Genomic DNA, 17,177 nt, shown 5'->3' with positions numbered 1-17,177 from the left:
AATCGGATTCGCCTTCTGGTGTTATATTTTCACTGCCATTCAGTAGGCGGGTGAAGTGTTCCCTCCACAATTTTAGAATACTCTGGGCATCAGTCGTTACATCACCCTTGGGGGTTCTAGAAGAGTATGTTCCGTTCTTGAAACCTATCACGAAATTTAAGATAGATTATTATTCCAGGCGATGCTATAAAATCTGAAACATGTTCAGATCGGACCACTACAATATATAGCTGCCATACAAACCGACCGAACAAAATTGATTTCTTGGTGCAGTCGTAGGTAACTTTTTTTTGAAATATTCTGTAATAATGCTATTCAATGTTTTTAAGAATATAATTCCTGCTAATGTCCTTCAGAAGATGAATTCTACGAAAAAAAATTCAATTTCCTTTGCTATCTCTGTGAGCTCTTCAATTATCTACAACTTATTGCGTACTCAGTATAGTAAAATGCAGGAAAAAAAACTAAACTGCCAGCTAAGTTGCTGAAAGTATTTCGTATTTGTTTGGATTTGCAAACATTTGAAAATGCTTATCCGCTTGAAGTTTTCGCTCGCCTGCCGGCAGCTGGCCTTTTCAATTTCCTTCGGGCTTGGCCCATTAGGAGCGCAGAGCGGCCGCATGCATGCATTGTGTGCTCTGCGCTAACAAGCCGAACAATAAAATATAGAAGAAAAAAAAAACGCAAATTCTTTTAATATCAGCCAAACAGCTTGTAGGCGCAAGCGGGCGGGCGGAAGCATGGAACAATTTTTCGCAGACATTTTTTTTTATTAATTTTTGTGCGCATTGGTTCTACACACACACACACACACATCTTTTAAAATATATAATTGCTGTTTATAACTCTATAACTGTATATATGTATGTTTGTATGCATGTGTTTTGGTTTGTTCGTTGCAGGGCCTGCAGGACGACATACACACGGTGGTCATACAGGCGTTGAATGCATTCGAGAAGATATTTCCGTATGTGGTGTCCAAATATTTGATATTGCCGGCAGCGCATCATCAGCACAAGCAACAAAAACTGCAACAACAACAACAACAACAAACACATGCCGGCAGCGCTCAAAGTACGGCAGCTGAAGCGGTTGATAAGAGTGGCCGGAAATGCCATGCTAATGCCGCTGGCCAAGTGCCACAACAGCAAGAACAACAACGCACTAACGATGCAACAAAATCTGGCTTCTACACACACGTTGACAGCAGCAGCAAATCGCCAGCAAATGCCACTGCTGCTAAGACATGTCCTCGAACGCTTTTCAACGATAATGATGCGCTTATAGCTGCACTTTTGAATGATTTTCAATTGCAATCGAAATCGAATCGTAACGGCAACAACGACAACACCAACGACCAGCATACAAATGATACTGCCACTCAGCCGCAGACGGCAGCCGTAGCAAGCAGCAGCAGCAATACAACTGATCCACTTGCACAGCCACTTCCGCTTCCGTTGGCCGCTTTGCGCATTTCACCGAAATTGCTGTTGAGCAAACTTCGTCTATGTCATTACAACAAATATTGGTTAGTTCAAAATAAATACGCCGAAGTTATTTCGAATTTAAATTATGCTGCCTTACATGCGGCATGCAACGATTGCCATGGCCACTGTTGTGGCACGGCGATTGGCTGTGCATGTGACATTGGCGGCGGCGGCGGCGCTGAAGTGCTGGAAGATGTCGGCGCCTTTGCTGTCAGTGGCTGCTGTGACGTCTTCGTTGCTGATAACAATACCGTTAATGCCACATTGCCTGGCGGCGGTGGCGCTGCCACTGCGTATGCGTGTGGCGAGGATATGTCATACAAGGATTTGGACGATAGTGTCTGCATTTACGAGGTAAGCCAAATACGTCCCCTTTAGTCACTTAGCGTTGCAGTGTTGCGCATTTATTTCGAATTTAGTTTTATTGCGTTCTTAGTTGGCCACACACATACATATGTAAGCTATTATTTTTGTTGTAGTTTTGCGTCCTTTGAATTTTTTGCTATGCTTTCCTTCTTATGTAAGCAGTTTCCTCGCCGCGAGCGACTCATACGGAGCCTTATAAAGCGTGGCAGGAAATAATGTTTGTATAAAATAGTTTTCGCATTCGAAAATGGATTCCTTAATCCACAATTTACATATGTAGTTACTACCAATTTCTCCAAAATCGAGTATAAGTCATCTAAGTAGGACAGAGTGTCATTTACCTGCGACCAATTAAGTTACAATTTTTATATTTCGTACAAGTGTCTATAATGAGGTGATAGCACCTCACGTTACGATCTGAAGCCGACCAAAATCCGGTAATAACGAGTTGGCTTTCAGTATAACGGTATTGGTTCGATGATAATTGGCTGAAACACAGTGTGGCCCAATAAAAACTACATTAATATTTGGTCGGGAAATATCTCCCTTCCGCCATTTTGTCTTTTGAATTTCGAGGCGGTGTATAAAGCGCTACAGTGGCTGGTAATGGCAATACTCTACATCTTTGAAAGGTCTTGACATAACCTACAAAACTACGGTATGCATGAATAGTTTGGATATTGCGTTTAACAGTTATTGACGTGTAAACATGTAGTTCACTAACACCGAAATTCGCGCTATTTTAGAGTTTTCCCTCGTTGAAGACAAATCCGCTAACGAAACGTTCCGTGAGATTAATGGTGTTTTAATGGATGATACAAACCATTTCAAACCATCTGCAGAAGGCTGGATACACAAAAAGGTTGATGTTTGGGTGTCGCATGATTTGACGCAAAAAACCTTCTGGACTGAATCAGCGCCTGCGATATGCTGCTGAAACGGAACGAACTCGACCCATTTTTGAAGCGGATGGTGACTGGCGGCGAAAAATGTATCAAATACGACAATATCAAGCGACAACGGTCGTGGTCGAAGGCCGGTGAATCGTCCCAAACAGTGGCAAAGCCGATATTGACGGCCAGGAAGCTTTTGGTATCTGTTTGGTGGGATTGAAAGGGGATCATCCACTAAGAGCTGTTCCCGTATGGCCAGACGCTTAATTCTACCATCTACTGCGAACATCTGGACCGCTTGCAGCAGGCGATCGACCAGAAGCGTCCAGAATTGGCCAACAGGAAGAGTGTAGTGTTCCAACGCCAGACCCCCTACTTCATTGATGACTCGTCAGAAGCTATGGGAGCTCGGATGGGAGGTTTTATCGCATCCACCATATAGCCCGGACATAGCGCCAAGTGATTACCACCTGTTCCTATACATGGCGAACGCTCTTGTTGGTGTAGAGTTGAACTCAAAAGAGGCTTGTGAAAAGTGGCTGTCCGAGTTCTTCGCAAATAAGGAGGGGGGCGCTTCTACTAGGGGGGTATCATGAAGTTGCCGTCTAGATGGAAACAAATTATCGAACGAAACGGCTGCCGATCATTGTAACACTTTTTATAAAGCATTGAATAAAGACCAAAAAAGCGGAAGGGAGATATTTTCCAACCTATTTGAAGTGATGCTATGCGCTTTCCTAGACATCGAAAGTGTTTTTGACTATACGTCCCATGAAAGTGTGTCAAAAATACTAGAGAAAAGGAATGTGACAGCATCAGTACGTAGATGGATAGAGGTTGTCCTTTCTACTAGGATGGCACGACAAGGAGATGCACACACGGTAGAGTTCTATTCCCCTTATTATGGAGTATAATCGTAGATAATAAAAAGAGGGGTCTCTCATCAGAGGCTGTTTTCTTCTCTTCATTGGTAGTGGTTTTTTACGTGACGGGTCCCAAACCCAGCGCACAACACTGGGGAGGGGATGTTTTGCCTTCTTTCTTTAGCTCGGCTTCAAATGGATGTTTTATGGCTACACAGTGGATACTTGGTCTAAAATCGAAAGTCGTGAGCTGCTTGAGACGTATGTAAACTTCTGATCACTTTCAAGTGAATGGCGCTCCTCAATTGCAACACATGACTCGTTCCTCCACACTTGGAATCTCTAATTGGCGCCAAACAGCGAAAAGGGCTACGTTGCTGTAAACTCGGCTATAACCGCGTAAGTGGTGTCTACGCCAATAAAGAAGAATAAGAAGTCAAAGATGATCTTCTTGAGCTGCTTACTAACAATGGAACCCGTTGCTAAGGATATGCGGACGGCCTTTTTGTGTTAGTATTTTTGAATTGTATTAGCAAATTTAAGAACACTCTATGTAATATCGTGCAAAGGGGATTCGACCTGGGAAAGAGATGGTGTCAGGGTTGGGCTGAACATCAACCCGACGAAAACGACCATCGATCACGAAAAGAGGTCCCTGCCGGCTTTTAGGAACTTATTCCTTAGCGGCAGAGAGTTAGAGTTGACACATAATATCTGGGTCTTACTCTGGATTCCAATCTTCGGTGGATCTATACATGGCCAAAGCTACAAAAACACTCATGGTGTGTAACCAACTTGCCGAGTAATTTTGGGGCTGCAAGCCAAGGATTATGAGATGAATGTACACCATGATGGTGATTGTTACATTTGGAGCGGTGGCTCGGGCTTCAAAAGAACTTCAACTATAGAAACTGCACGAACTTGTCTGTATGTGCGCATCGGGTACAATATGTATGTGCCCTACTACAGCACTGAACTTCATTCTCAAACTCACACCACTTCACCTAGTAATCGATCTAACCGCTAAACATACAATGTTTCAAATGACGGTAGAAGAGTTTGGCAGAGAAAATGTAATCTCGTCCCAATAAATGAAGGCGCTAAGTAACTACTGGCTTTTCTTCCGAGGTAATGCTATTAACCAACAAGGTAAATTTCGCAAAGAAGTTTAAAGTTACCCTTGGCAGTGAGGGCAAAAAGACCGATTTCACGCTTTACCGACAGCTAAGAGGTATCACTATTAAGTGGTACACCTACGGCTCACCAACGTCAGAGGGAATTGGTATAGGAGTCGCAGCACCGCGCACCAAACTCTATACCTTTGAAACGTTTTCCGAGTATTTTTCAAGCACAGGCCATTGCAATAAGGAAGTCGGTATATAAAGCAACTATCGCAGCGGGAGTATCGCCATACTCAGCAATTGCCAAACGACACTTAAAGCGATCTCCTCTGTCACAACGACTAACATATGTCCAGCACACTGCTAAATTCCAGTATACTACTGGGTGCTATTGAGGCGATGTGATCCCTATTCAGATACATGGATCCAAGGGCATTGATCCTGCATCCGCAGACTGATTTGATGAACTTTGAAATCTAGTGAGGCTGTAACCAGCCATTGGTAACATTACCTGGCGCTTGCTTTGGATTTGCTGGCAATACTTCTCCGTGCCCCCACTTTCCTCCTTGCGGAGCAGCTCCTTTATGGTATTTATATACCTAATGTTCGCTTTGGCCTGTACTCGAGCCTACATAATTGCTGAAGTTTATTCTTTAATATCTGGAAATATTACGTTTGATTACAGTTTTCTCTAGTTTGATTGGCCTTCTATATTTATTTTATCAAATCAATCTGGTTTGCTAACATTCATTATTTTTTAGGCTCGTGCTGGATTTCGATACAACAATCGATATTATTATATAAAGCGGCGTAGAGAAAGCACTATTGATTATAATTGAAATTTTTAATGTTAAATAGAGGAAATTTGAAATTTGATCAAATATCGAAAAAGAAATATCGAAAACCGATGACCTGATTATTAAAAATAATTGACGAAAACTTTAGATATTTCATAAAGAAGCAATACTAATCCAATTAGCGATATGTTTAAATAAAATAAGTATTTTTTCCAAAATCGATTAAAAGTTATCGATTAAATATATCGATAAAACATATCGGTGAAATAAAAAAATTATAGTGTCCTTTTTATCATCTCCCTAATGTCGATCATTTGCGAAATAAATAGCATATCGATACATATTACCGATATAAAAATCGACTAACTGGCAGCTATTATATAATTCTTTGAAAGAAGCATCATAAACATCAATCATAAATTCTAAACATAATTCTTAGCGTTATTTGTACCGTTAAGCTTGTAAAACCTTGAATGAAACGTTGTAGAACCTATAAGTATAAACACATGTAATCGATTAGCGTGACGAGCTAAGTCGATTTAGACTTGTCCGAGCATATGAGTCACTCAGTTTTCGAGATATTGATCTGAAATTTTGTACACGTCTATTATTTTATAAGAAACTGCTCATTTGTCGAAACCGCCAATATCGGATCACTATAACTTAGAGTTATCATACAAACTGGTGGATCGGAATTAAGTTCCTGTATGGAAAACTTTTAAATTTGTGAAGCAGCAACCGAAGTTAGCGCTTTTTTCTTGCTTAATTTCTTTTTATAAACCCATTGGGCACTCTTTTTTTTATCTTCATGAAATGTGTTCCGAAGTGTGTTGTTATTCAAAAAATGAGTTATGGTTTTCGAAAGAATTATGTAAATTAAAAAATAGAAAATCTCGTGCTTTTAAACTTAAAAAAAAACTGGTTTAGTTGCTGACTATTCAAAATATTCTAAATTGCGTCGACAATTTGCTGAACTTAACAAAATATGTTATAATAATTATATAAACAAAGTAAAAAATATTATTATACGTGTAATCCAAAATTGTTCTATAGTTTCATCAACTCCAAACGCAGGATTTCTAATTTTCCGTCCGCTAGTATGTCTAGTGACAATCACACCATTTCTAATATGTTCACTGAATTCTTTAGGATCAATTATTCTCCAAAATCTCCAAAAAATGTTCCGTATCAGCACAAGTTATGTCCGATTTCTGTCATTAATGCACCTACCATTTCCGAAGCAGACGTCTTATATCAGTTAATTATGTTAGAACAATCATACAATTATGGCCTATATATGATTCCCTCATGCTTTCTTAAAAAATGTGCCAATTATATATACCAACCACTAACAAAACTATTTAATTCATCTCTTATGCAAGGCTTCTTTCCATCTATATGGAAAAAGTCTTTTATAATTCCTTTACATAAGAGTGGATTTAGGTCATCTATTGAAAACTATAGGGGAATAGCAAAGTTGCCTGCAATGCCTAAACTTTTTGAAGCAATTATAACAGACGACATAACCTTCTGGATCTCTCCACTAATTTCTTGTTCTCAGCACGGTTTTCGTAAAGGGAAATCTACAATAACTAATTTGCTTGAATTTGTATCACATGTATCAACGGGCTTTAGGGAGAATAAGAATACTGATGTTATACTCGTATAAGCAGATTTTAGTAAAGCTTTTGATAAAGTAAACCATTCAATTCTTTTGAATAAACTTGATCTTCTTGATTTTCAACCACTATTTCTAAAATGGTTTGCTTCTTAACTTAGTAATAGAATTCAACAAGTCATATTTAACGATACTTTTTCTGACATAATCAATGTTCCTTCAGGCGTTAATCAAGATAGCCACCTTGGTCCACTTCTGTTCTTGTTATTTATTAATGACATATCATCTGTTGTTAAGTATTCAAGAGTTTTATTATATGCTGACGATGTAAAACTTTTTAAAACATATACTTCAAACAGTGAAAGATGCCAGTTGCAAACAGACTTAAACAACCTAGTTTCTTGGTGTTATAGAAATGCCATGCCATTGAACCTTAAAAAATGTAAAACGATGTACTTTTTACGTAGATCTGTAGACCCTACTTCATACTCAATTTTAACCTTCACGCATCTTCAACGGTTTTTAAAGCTAAAGCCGCTCTTAGTTTTGTTAAACGTTGGTCTAAAGAATTTAGACATCCGCTAACCATAAAAATTCTTTTTACATCTCTGGTCAGGCCTATATTAGAGTATGCTTCTGTGGTTTAGAACCCTAGTTACCAAGTCCATTCGGATAAGTTAGAGTCCGTTCAAAAACAATTTTTACTTTTTGCTTTAAATCATTTGCATTGGGATTCCAGTTTAAATCTTCCCTCTTACACTAACCGTTTAAAACTTATAAATCTCCCGACACTCGCTAGTCGTGTGGAGATGCTTGGTATAATATTTCTTGTCAAACTCATGAATGGGTCAGTCTGTAGCCCATCTCTCTTATCTGATATTAATTTTAACGTTCCCGCTCGCTCTACCAGGCACTTTAGATCCTTACTTTTAAAATTTTCTAGAACAAAATTTGAGTTAAACGAACCATTCCGCCGTATATGTCATGATTTCAATTCTCATTCCAGCACATTTGATCTAACAGACTCACTCTTTACCATTAAAAAATTATTTTATCTACTCTTAACTAGTAACATTTAAAAATAATAAACTTTAATCTAATTCTTAATTTTGGCTGTTGAAATTTTTGTTTCTGTAGCTGAGCAGCTTATGTAAGATCGCAACGCTTAAAACTCTCTTGCCTTTTTATGACTCGGCTAATTCCGCTCGTTCGCGGATTGCGCCCCTCGCGTCGGTTGGACGGGAGGGTAATCGTTGGGTATAACTATTATTTCCGATTTTTTTTATTTCTCTCTAAATAAATTTTCGCTTTCTTAATTACAAATTAAACAACTTAGTGCTAATAAGCAATTATTTTCAGCAAAATTAGCTTCTATAAAGTGTTAGCCTTTTGTATTCATATTTTATACTCGTGAGAAAATTGCTGCTTGCCGACTTTTACACATTTGAAGAGAGGCAGCGCGTAGGCTTTCACTTCCGGCGCTTTCAACCGATTCACCTAGCAAGTCAGTTGCTGAATGCCAATTTCGCACCGTTACAATTGCACTACAATTTCGCGTTTGTTATTTTTTTCTCTCTTACTTCTTCTTATCCCCAATCAAGCCGCTTTCGCCAAAGCCATGCATATGTAATTTCCGCTGTCACTTAGCCGTTGCAATTTGTTGAAGGATAATACAATAATTTTTGCTTGATGACTACTCTCGAATTCTTAAAATAGACTTTTAAGCCTATATGCGCGACATGTATGAAAGCCGAGTGCGAACGGAATCCGAAAAAAGGGCGCCAAAGTGCAGGAGAAAATCGTTTATGCACTTTAAACTTTTTACGTGCGCACAAACGCCCAGCACGTTGACATGCATGTGCTTATCCTATCTATGTATGTGTGTTTGGGTGTGTGTATGTTCTCTGTGCTTGTGTGCGTTGCTCGCTTTGCGCTGGTTTCGTTTCCGTTTTCATTTTTGCGAAATTCTCTAAACGGAAATGTGTCAAAAATTGCATGGAGCATAGTAATGATGTTACTCATACGCACCCGCGCACCTACTGAGCCCCCCACAGTGAGTGTGTGTGTGGCGCTCATAACTATCGCCATGTGTGCCAGCGGCGGCAACGGCATTGTAGCTGTTCGACATTTGCATTTGCGTGCTTGTGTGTGTGTGTGTCAAAGTGCATATAACTGCGTCTGTTATTAACGGGTTCTATGCTCCGCTACACGCGCGCTCTACCACGCCTTCACATACATAACGCGTGTATGTTTCATACTTTTATTTTTTTTTGCAGAATTTTCCATCACTCTGCCGCTTAGTCAATTTCTACAGCTTGAATCCTTAGGCTTAGGCGGCGTTTCACTCCCAGCGCCGCGTTTAAATTCGCTGCCTTCGTGCTCATATTAAACTTTGCACTCTGCTGCGCACTGTAACTACTGCTCAACATGTGCTTGTGTGTGTGCCAACATGACCGCCTGCATATTTGCCTTAGTTACTTCGCCTTTGTTATTGCACATAATGGTCGAACAAATTTGGCTCATTTTGGGCCACTTTGTCTGCGCTTTGCCTCGTGAAGGCATCCTACCATATGTGTTCGGGTATATGTTTGTACATATGTATGCGCCGATATTGATTAGAATTGTAAACTTCTTCTTTATGCATTTTTGGAAAACTTTTTCTTGTAGAATTCTACTCGAACTTTTTCTTTTACTTGCCGCGCAAGAGCTTTACAACGGTTCTCTGCAAATATTAACAAATATGTGTCTAATAGTAAAAAAGATTTTCTTGTTCATAAATGGTCATTTAGATGTTTTATTGTAGCAACAATGTTCTATTATATTTCTGTAAATATTGAAAATAAAATCTTCCATTATCGAAAACTTTTTCATTTTTACTTTTTTGCCGCGCAAGGTTGTTTAATAAGTTTGGTCGTTTGATAGGAAAAACACAATTTTTCAATATTCAAGATACACTTTATTATTCAGTATAATCTCCCTGCACATTAATGCACTTGCTCCAACGATCCTGCAATCTGTGGTTCTCATCTCTGAAGTGAGAATCCGCAAGGTTTGCAAAATACGCTTCAACAGCCGTTATGACCTCTTCATTTGATGAAAAGCGCTTGCCACGCATACATTTTTTGAGTTCTGGAAAGAAATGAAAGTTGCTGTGGGTCAAGTCTGGTGAATACGTTGGATGCTCCAACAATCCGAACTTTAATTCATGGTTTTTAGCCATTGTCAAAATGCTCTTGTGACACGGCGCATTGTCCTGATGAAAAAAGATTTTTTTCTACTACAAAGCGGGTCTTTTTCCACGAACTTTTTCCTTCAACTGGTCCAAAAGGTTGCAATAATATTCAGAATTAATTGTTTTACCAGCTTGCAAGTAATCCACAAACAACATTCCTCTCGCATCCCAAAAAACTGATGATATAGCCTTCTTGGCAGATTTCCGGACTCGAACTCGTTTCGAAGCCGAACAACCAGGTTCACACCACTCTTTAGCCTCTTGTTTTGATTCAGGATCATGGTGTTAGATCCAAGTCTCATCCATAGTGATGAATCGACGAACAAAATCCACTTTATCCTTTTTAAAACGCTCCAAATGTTGCGGAGAAAGTCGCATTCGAATGTGTTTTTGTTCCATTGTTAGCGAATGCGGCACCCATTGTACACACAGCTTTCTAAAACCCGAAATTTTACTTAAAATATGGCTCACACTGCCTAATGAGCTGTGTAGAGCCTCTATTAAATCTCTCTCAGTCAATCGACGATCTTCCAAAACCATATCCCGTATTTTGGATTGATTTCTGGGTTTGATGCTATTTCTGGACGTCTTTCATGTGGATCGTCTTCAAGGCTTGTACGACCACGTTTAAATTCAGCTACCCATCTTTCTACTGTTCTATTTGTAGCTGAACAATCATTATGCACTTTTAACATTCGTTCGTGAATTTTTTTGGTGCTACACCTTCCAAAAATAAGAATTTTTTCACTGCACGATATTAAATTTTTCCATTGTAAAAAAAATACTGTGACACGGCGACATTAAATGGCTTGTAAACAAAGAATAAATTGACATATTGAAATGAAACTTCACTGACGTTCATATGAAGAGTTTACCAACAAAAAAAAAATTTTTTTTGGCTAGTAGCAACGCCCTCCCTTATCGAACGAAAAAACTTATTGAACAACTTGGTATTCGCGGCTATAACCGTATAACCGGTGTCTATGCTTATAAAGAATATATTCGTTCAGTTTTTTTTCCAATTTGAAAGTTTATTTAAGAAGAAATATGTTCTTCAATAATATTCAGCATGTTCATTAGTATTATTCAAAATATTGCACATGCGAAATTACAACATGTTCCCGTCTCTCTTACAATTTGTGAATTCTATCCCAAAAAACTGTCCTGGCGTGGCGACCAAGAATGAATCAGTCAGTGGTGTAAATTTTTGATACCGTCTTCTGATGTGAACTGTTTTCCAGTGAGGGCTGTTCTGCATCGACCGGAGCAAATGATAGTTAGAAGGCACAAGGTCCGGGTTATAGCGCGATTAAGGCAAAACTGCCAAGCCAAAATACTCCAAATACTTTTAACCAGCTTTACAATATGAAGCTGTCTGTTTTTCTAACGAAAAATTATTGCCTTTGTCTAGCCGTGAATTCCGGGCAATTACTCGTTTCAATTTGGTGAATTATTGTAGCAAACGTTCGCCATTAATGGTTTCATCCGGTTTTAGAAGCTCATAATACAGCATGTTCTTCTGCCAAATACACCGCATTAGCTTGCCGTCATACATATTCGGCTTTACCGTTGCTTCGTTTGATTGGTCATGTTTTACATATGACTGGATGCGTTTCGGATTGTCGTTTGGGACAACAAAGGTTGACTTCTTTTTGTACCGTTCAGGTAACATTTCTGTCATGCTTGCTCTTCCTGTGTACAATCCGCATCGAATTTCTCTTCTTCCTCATCAAACTTTTTTGTACCTCAGAACCATTTTCGTCTTTCCAGCCAAAATCACCACTTGCTCAGTTAGATCATGTTCACCAGAAACTCTCAACAAAATATGATGACTTTCGGCGGAGGGTTTCTTCATGAAGAAAACACTTTTTCAAATACACAGTTCGACATATTTGTGTGAAAAAACTAATACGAGGGCTGCTATATATATTTCTGGCCTAATAATGAAAATAGGAATATTTATCAACGAAAATGGTTTTATTGCTTTTCAAAATATTCTCCATCAAGATTTATACACTTTTGGATGCGCTCAAACCAATTTTCGAAGCACTTTTTCCACTCCGATTGAGATTGAGACAGCATCTTCTGGCGACGAAAATCGTTGACCACGCATTATTTTCTTGATGTGTGGGAATAAAAAGAAGTCATTGTGTGCCAAGTCAGGGCTGTACGGCGGATGACCCATCAATTCGACGTTTTGGCCGGTCAAAAAGGCGCTGGTTTGAGCCGATGTGTGAGAGCATTGTCATGGTGCACAATGACTCGTCTTCTCTTGTTCGTTTTTGGAATTTCTCCGAAGACTTCAGGCAAAAAAATGGTGGTGTACCACTCAGAATTGACCGTCCTACGTTGCTCAAGCGGAACAGTCGCCACATGACCAGTTTTGCCGAAAAAACAGGCGACCATTTGCGTCGAAGTGCTTCTTCCACGAACAACTTTCGTTGGATTTGGCTCGTCTTGGAAGACCCACACGGTCGATTGCTGTTTTGTTTCGGGCTCATACGCATAGATCTATGATTCGTCACCTGTGACGATCTTATAAACGTTTTTTGAAGCACCGCGATCGTATTTTTTCAGCATTTCTTTACACCAATCCACACGAGCCTTTTTTGGAGCGATTGTCAAATTGTGCGGCATCCAACGAGAACAAACCTTTTTTACGGCCAGGTGTTCATGCAATATCGAATGTATGCTGGTGGAAGAAATGCATAGGCATGCCTCTATCTGAAGGTATGTTACATGACGGTCTTGCATTATCAGTTCACGTACGGCATCGATGTTTTCTGGCACAACGGCTGTTTTTGGACGACCTTCACGGAATTCGTCTTTGAGCGAGCGTCGGCCACGATTGAATTCGTTGTACCAGTTTTTCACAGTGCTATAGGATGGTGCTTCTTAGCCATACAAAGATTTTAGTTCATCGATGCACTCTTGTCGTGATAATCCACGCCGAAAGTTGTGAAAAATGATCGCACAAAAATGTTCACGAGTTAATTCCATTTTTTGGCCGAGATGAATTTTTTAATTCCCTGTAAGTAAAACAATTCACGATTAAATGACAAAACATTCTGAGTGATGTTATGCTAAAAAATGTCAAACTTTCCAATGGAAATGTCAGATTGCACCTGGCAACATTTAGTGTTGCCTAGGCCAGAAATATATATAGCAGCCTCCGTATTGCTTACGTTTCCAATAGATTGCATATTCTGAAAAGTCGTACAAATCGATCGAGGTCCCCTACTTTATTAAAGAAAAAACAGAGAAACTTCAAACTTAATGTGGAACTTTTTTAATGAAAAAACGCTGAAACTTCAAACTGGTCTATCCGTTGAGTCCAATTTCCGATGACTGGTACGATCATTTCGATTGTTAACTGGCGATTGACAGGCGTGATGTTTTGTTCCACGGCATGAATCGAAGCGGGATTGTCCTCATAGACTTTAAACTTTACATATCCCCACAGGAAAAAGTCTAACTGTGTGATATCACACAATCTTGGTGGCCAATTCAACGGCCCAAAACGTGAAATTATCTGCTCACCGAAGTGTTCTCTTAATAAATCCATCGATTGAGGCGATGTGTGGGAAGTGGCGCCGTCTTGTTGTTGATCCAAATGTCGCCAAAATCACGAGCTTCAATTTCTGGCATCAAATAGTTGGTTATCATGGCGCTATAACGGTCACCATAGACGGTTACGTTCTCACCGTCATCATTTTTGAAGAAATATGGACCGATGATTCCAACGGCGCAAAAACCACGCCCCTCCGTTGTTTTTTCTGGATGAAATGGCAGCTCTTGAAGGTTGCTCTTCAGCTCAAATGGTGCTAATTTTGCTTGTTTACATACCCATTGAGCCAGAAATAGGTCTCATCGCTGAACAAAAAGTATTTAAGGAATTCTTTCATAGGGTTCTGCTGCCTTTAAATTTCCGTTAACATATCAAGTGCAACAATACGAAATAGACTATTTAAAAGCGACTTATACGCATCTGTTTAGAGCTTCCCTTACAAACACATATACATATGCAAATATTTGGGTGTGTGTGCTTTTGCACTTAAATATGCTTCCGCAAGCTCGCAAGGCCTTTGCCATTTCTGTCGCTTGAACGGCAAGTTGCCTCTGCTCATAAGTTATCAGTTCACCTAAATAACGTCTTACATCCTCGCGCACACATACACAAAACGGTTGTGTGTGTGCATGTGATTCGTCAACAAGGACATCGCACGCACGCAACGTATTCATGTCATTCGCAACCTGATTTTCGTGTGCATTCGCCTCGTTTTTGCCGCGTTTGTGCTTCATTTGAGCGCATTTTTGTGTTGCGGGCGGAGGAGTAGGGGGCGGGGGAGGCAGTTTAGGTCGTTTTACTAAAAATTTTCATTTTGCGCATTTACTTGTTTTTCAATTTGCACACAACACACGCACGTACATACATACATACACATATACAATTACATACTTGTATATCCATATACATATGTATGTATGTATGTATGTATATTTGTTTGTGTGTGTGTGCGTACTGAACGTGTTCTCATTAAATGAAGTGACTTTCGCCTTCTACTTGGCCTTTTTCCTGATGCCTACAGTGGCGTGAAAAAACAACATTACAACAATGATGAATTTTCCACTCACAGACCTCCACGAGCTTCCGCGACCCCCACTCCTCATTTCTAAAAAGTTAATCTGCTGCCATTGTGTATTTCGTTTTCATATTGATTTCTTGCCGCGCTTCTGCTCTACTTATCTACTACATTATTTATCTACATACCGTTATTTGTTATTCTCATCACTTCTCTTTCTCTCTTTCTTTCTCGTTTTACAGTCCCAATTTTTGGATGAACTTTTGCAATTGATCGGCAACGATGATTTCCGTGTCAGAGAAAACGCCGCGCTTTGCCTCTGCCGCTTCATCATGCGAAATGCAAAACACAAGCAACAACAACAACAACTATATTCCAACAACCCAACATGCAACTCGTCGAATAAAATTGAAAATTCGGGCGTTGCGCCTTTCGGTTTTGGTTTTGATGTTGCTGCTGGCAATGCCGCGGGCGCTGTGGCGTCTGGTGACGACAAATCGCTCTCGCCGGCCACCTATGAGACTAATTTCAATTTGCTGTGGGATTTTTTCGACTATCGCCTGTTTAGCGGTCTGCCATTGCCGTTACGTAATTTATTCAGAGCCACGTCAACGCCAACATTGCCGGCGACGACAACTGCCACAGAAGTCACAACAGCAGCGGCTGCGTTGTCGCTCCATAGTAACGGTGATTTTTACGGCGCGCTGCCACAACGCCATCGCGCGGAAGAGGAGAAATTGTTGGCCAAAGTTTTGTATCGTATGACAAATAAACTGATGGAGCTCGAGGATAAAAATGCACAGGTGAGTGAGTGTCTGCGTCAGGTGGCTGACAGTTGCCCAGTGGGAAATGCTTTTACGGGAAAGATTCTTCTGATTTTTAGAAAGAAAATTTTTTGCATTAGTTTTTTGCTGCTCGGAGAATTCTTAACAGTGTTCTTATTCATAATTCTCGAGGGTGGGTTAGGTTGGAAACTCTGGTTTCAACACCTGACAGTTTTAACCTTTGATCCTTTAACCTTAGATTTAATATTTCTATAAAAAATTTTAAGAAATATTTTTATAAATTATATATTGAAGCCATCATCAAAATCTTACCTAAGCTTTTCTAACTTTACTTCGAATACCGGTGGCCTCCTCCGAAATTTAACCTAATTTTTTCTTACTTTAATTCCGAAATCCGAAGGCCACCGGAATTGCTCAATTTCTCCCATTCGTTTGTCATACTGTGTTAAGTTCTTGTTGCTCAAAGTTGCCATTTCATAACGGGACGACGTTTGCCGTTTATTGCCAACGCAATGGTTCGGTTTGCGCGACATATCGCGCTCTGCGTCCAATATTCAGTTGATATACTCGCCCACCAAAGTCGGTAATTCGAGCATACCTTCATACCTCGTTTACTTTAGTGCATATTGTGCATCCTTAGAGATGCCGTACCGTGCGCACCGAAGACGTTATTCCTGCTGTGAAACAAAGTATCGAAAAAGATCCGAGTGAGGCCATCCGCCATTGCGCACAACAATTGGACCAGAGCCAAAAAGCTCCTTCTTCCATTTTATGGAAGATTTTGCGGAAAGATCTTGGTTTATGGGCCCAACCCAACCCAACTCGTGCAGGAGTTGAAACCGAAGCCGACGAGCCAGCCACGGAGGCTACGTGGCCGAGCCGAGATGACCGAAATCCCTTTTTGAAATTACAAACCCTTATTTTTGTATTAAAGCTAAATTCATGGTCATAAGATATATAAAAAACAGCCTTGATAATATTATAATACCGTTTTAAAAGGAGTAATGGATCCTCTTTCCTTTTCACTAACCTCAAAATATCCGCAAATAAAATTAACTTCCGTCCATAGTTAGCACATTTCGATCTGTATGAAATTCTGTGCCCACATTTTTACTATAGATTTGCTAAATTTAACAGTATCTGTGTAACCGAATCAATTATGGTTCATGGAAGTCCGCTGGTTTAAAAAGCGGAGATAACCTAACGTCAGGTTTTTAAAGTTTACCGAGAATATACATGTTGGCCACCAAAAAAATAATTTTATATGGTTCAAGAGCATTGTTTTCGTTTGAGATCATTAGGTCAATATTACTGAGGTCACCGGTAATAGCACAGCTTTCCAATAGCTAGGAAACTTAATTGAAAAAATATGGATGGTTGACTTTGATCCCATCTTTGATTTGAGAATTTGTGGATTTCAACTGGAAACCTG

General features: G+C 39.7%; 1 protein-coding gene across 2 annotated transcripts in view; it reads left to right on the top strand.

The window, feature by feature from the left end:
* The window catches only part of LOC126750928 (uncharacterized), a 208,718-nt gene that overhangs the window by 37,770 nt on the left and 153,771 nt on the right, over nt 1-17,177 (top strand). For both annotated transcript variants that reach the window (XM_050460742.1, XM_050460741.1), the window contains 2 exons: nt 903-1,841; nt 15,203-15,763. In XM_050460742.1, coding sequence (XP_050316699.1) covers nt 903-1,841; nt 15,203-15,763 — 1,500 coding nt within the window. The remainder of the gene's footprint in view (nt 1-902; nt 1,842-15,202; nt 15,764-17,177) is intronic.

This window comes from Bactrocera neohumeralis, chromosome 2, assembly GCF_024586455.1.
Source record: "Bactrocera neohumeralis isolate Rockhampton chromosome 2, APGP_CSIRO_Bneo_wtdbg2-racon-allhic-juicebox.fasta_v2, whole genome shotgun sequence".
NCBI lineage: Eukaryota > Metazoa > Arthropoda > Insecta > Diptera > Tephritidae > Bactrocera > Bactrocera neohumeralis.
This window is presented reverse-complemented; position numbering and strand designations above follow the sequence as displayed.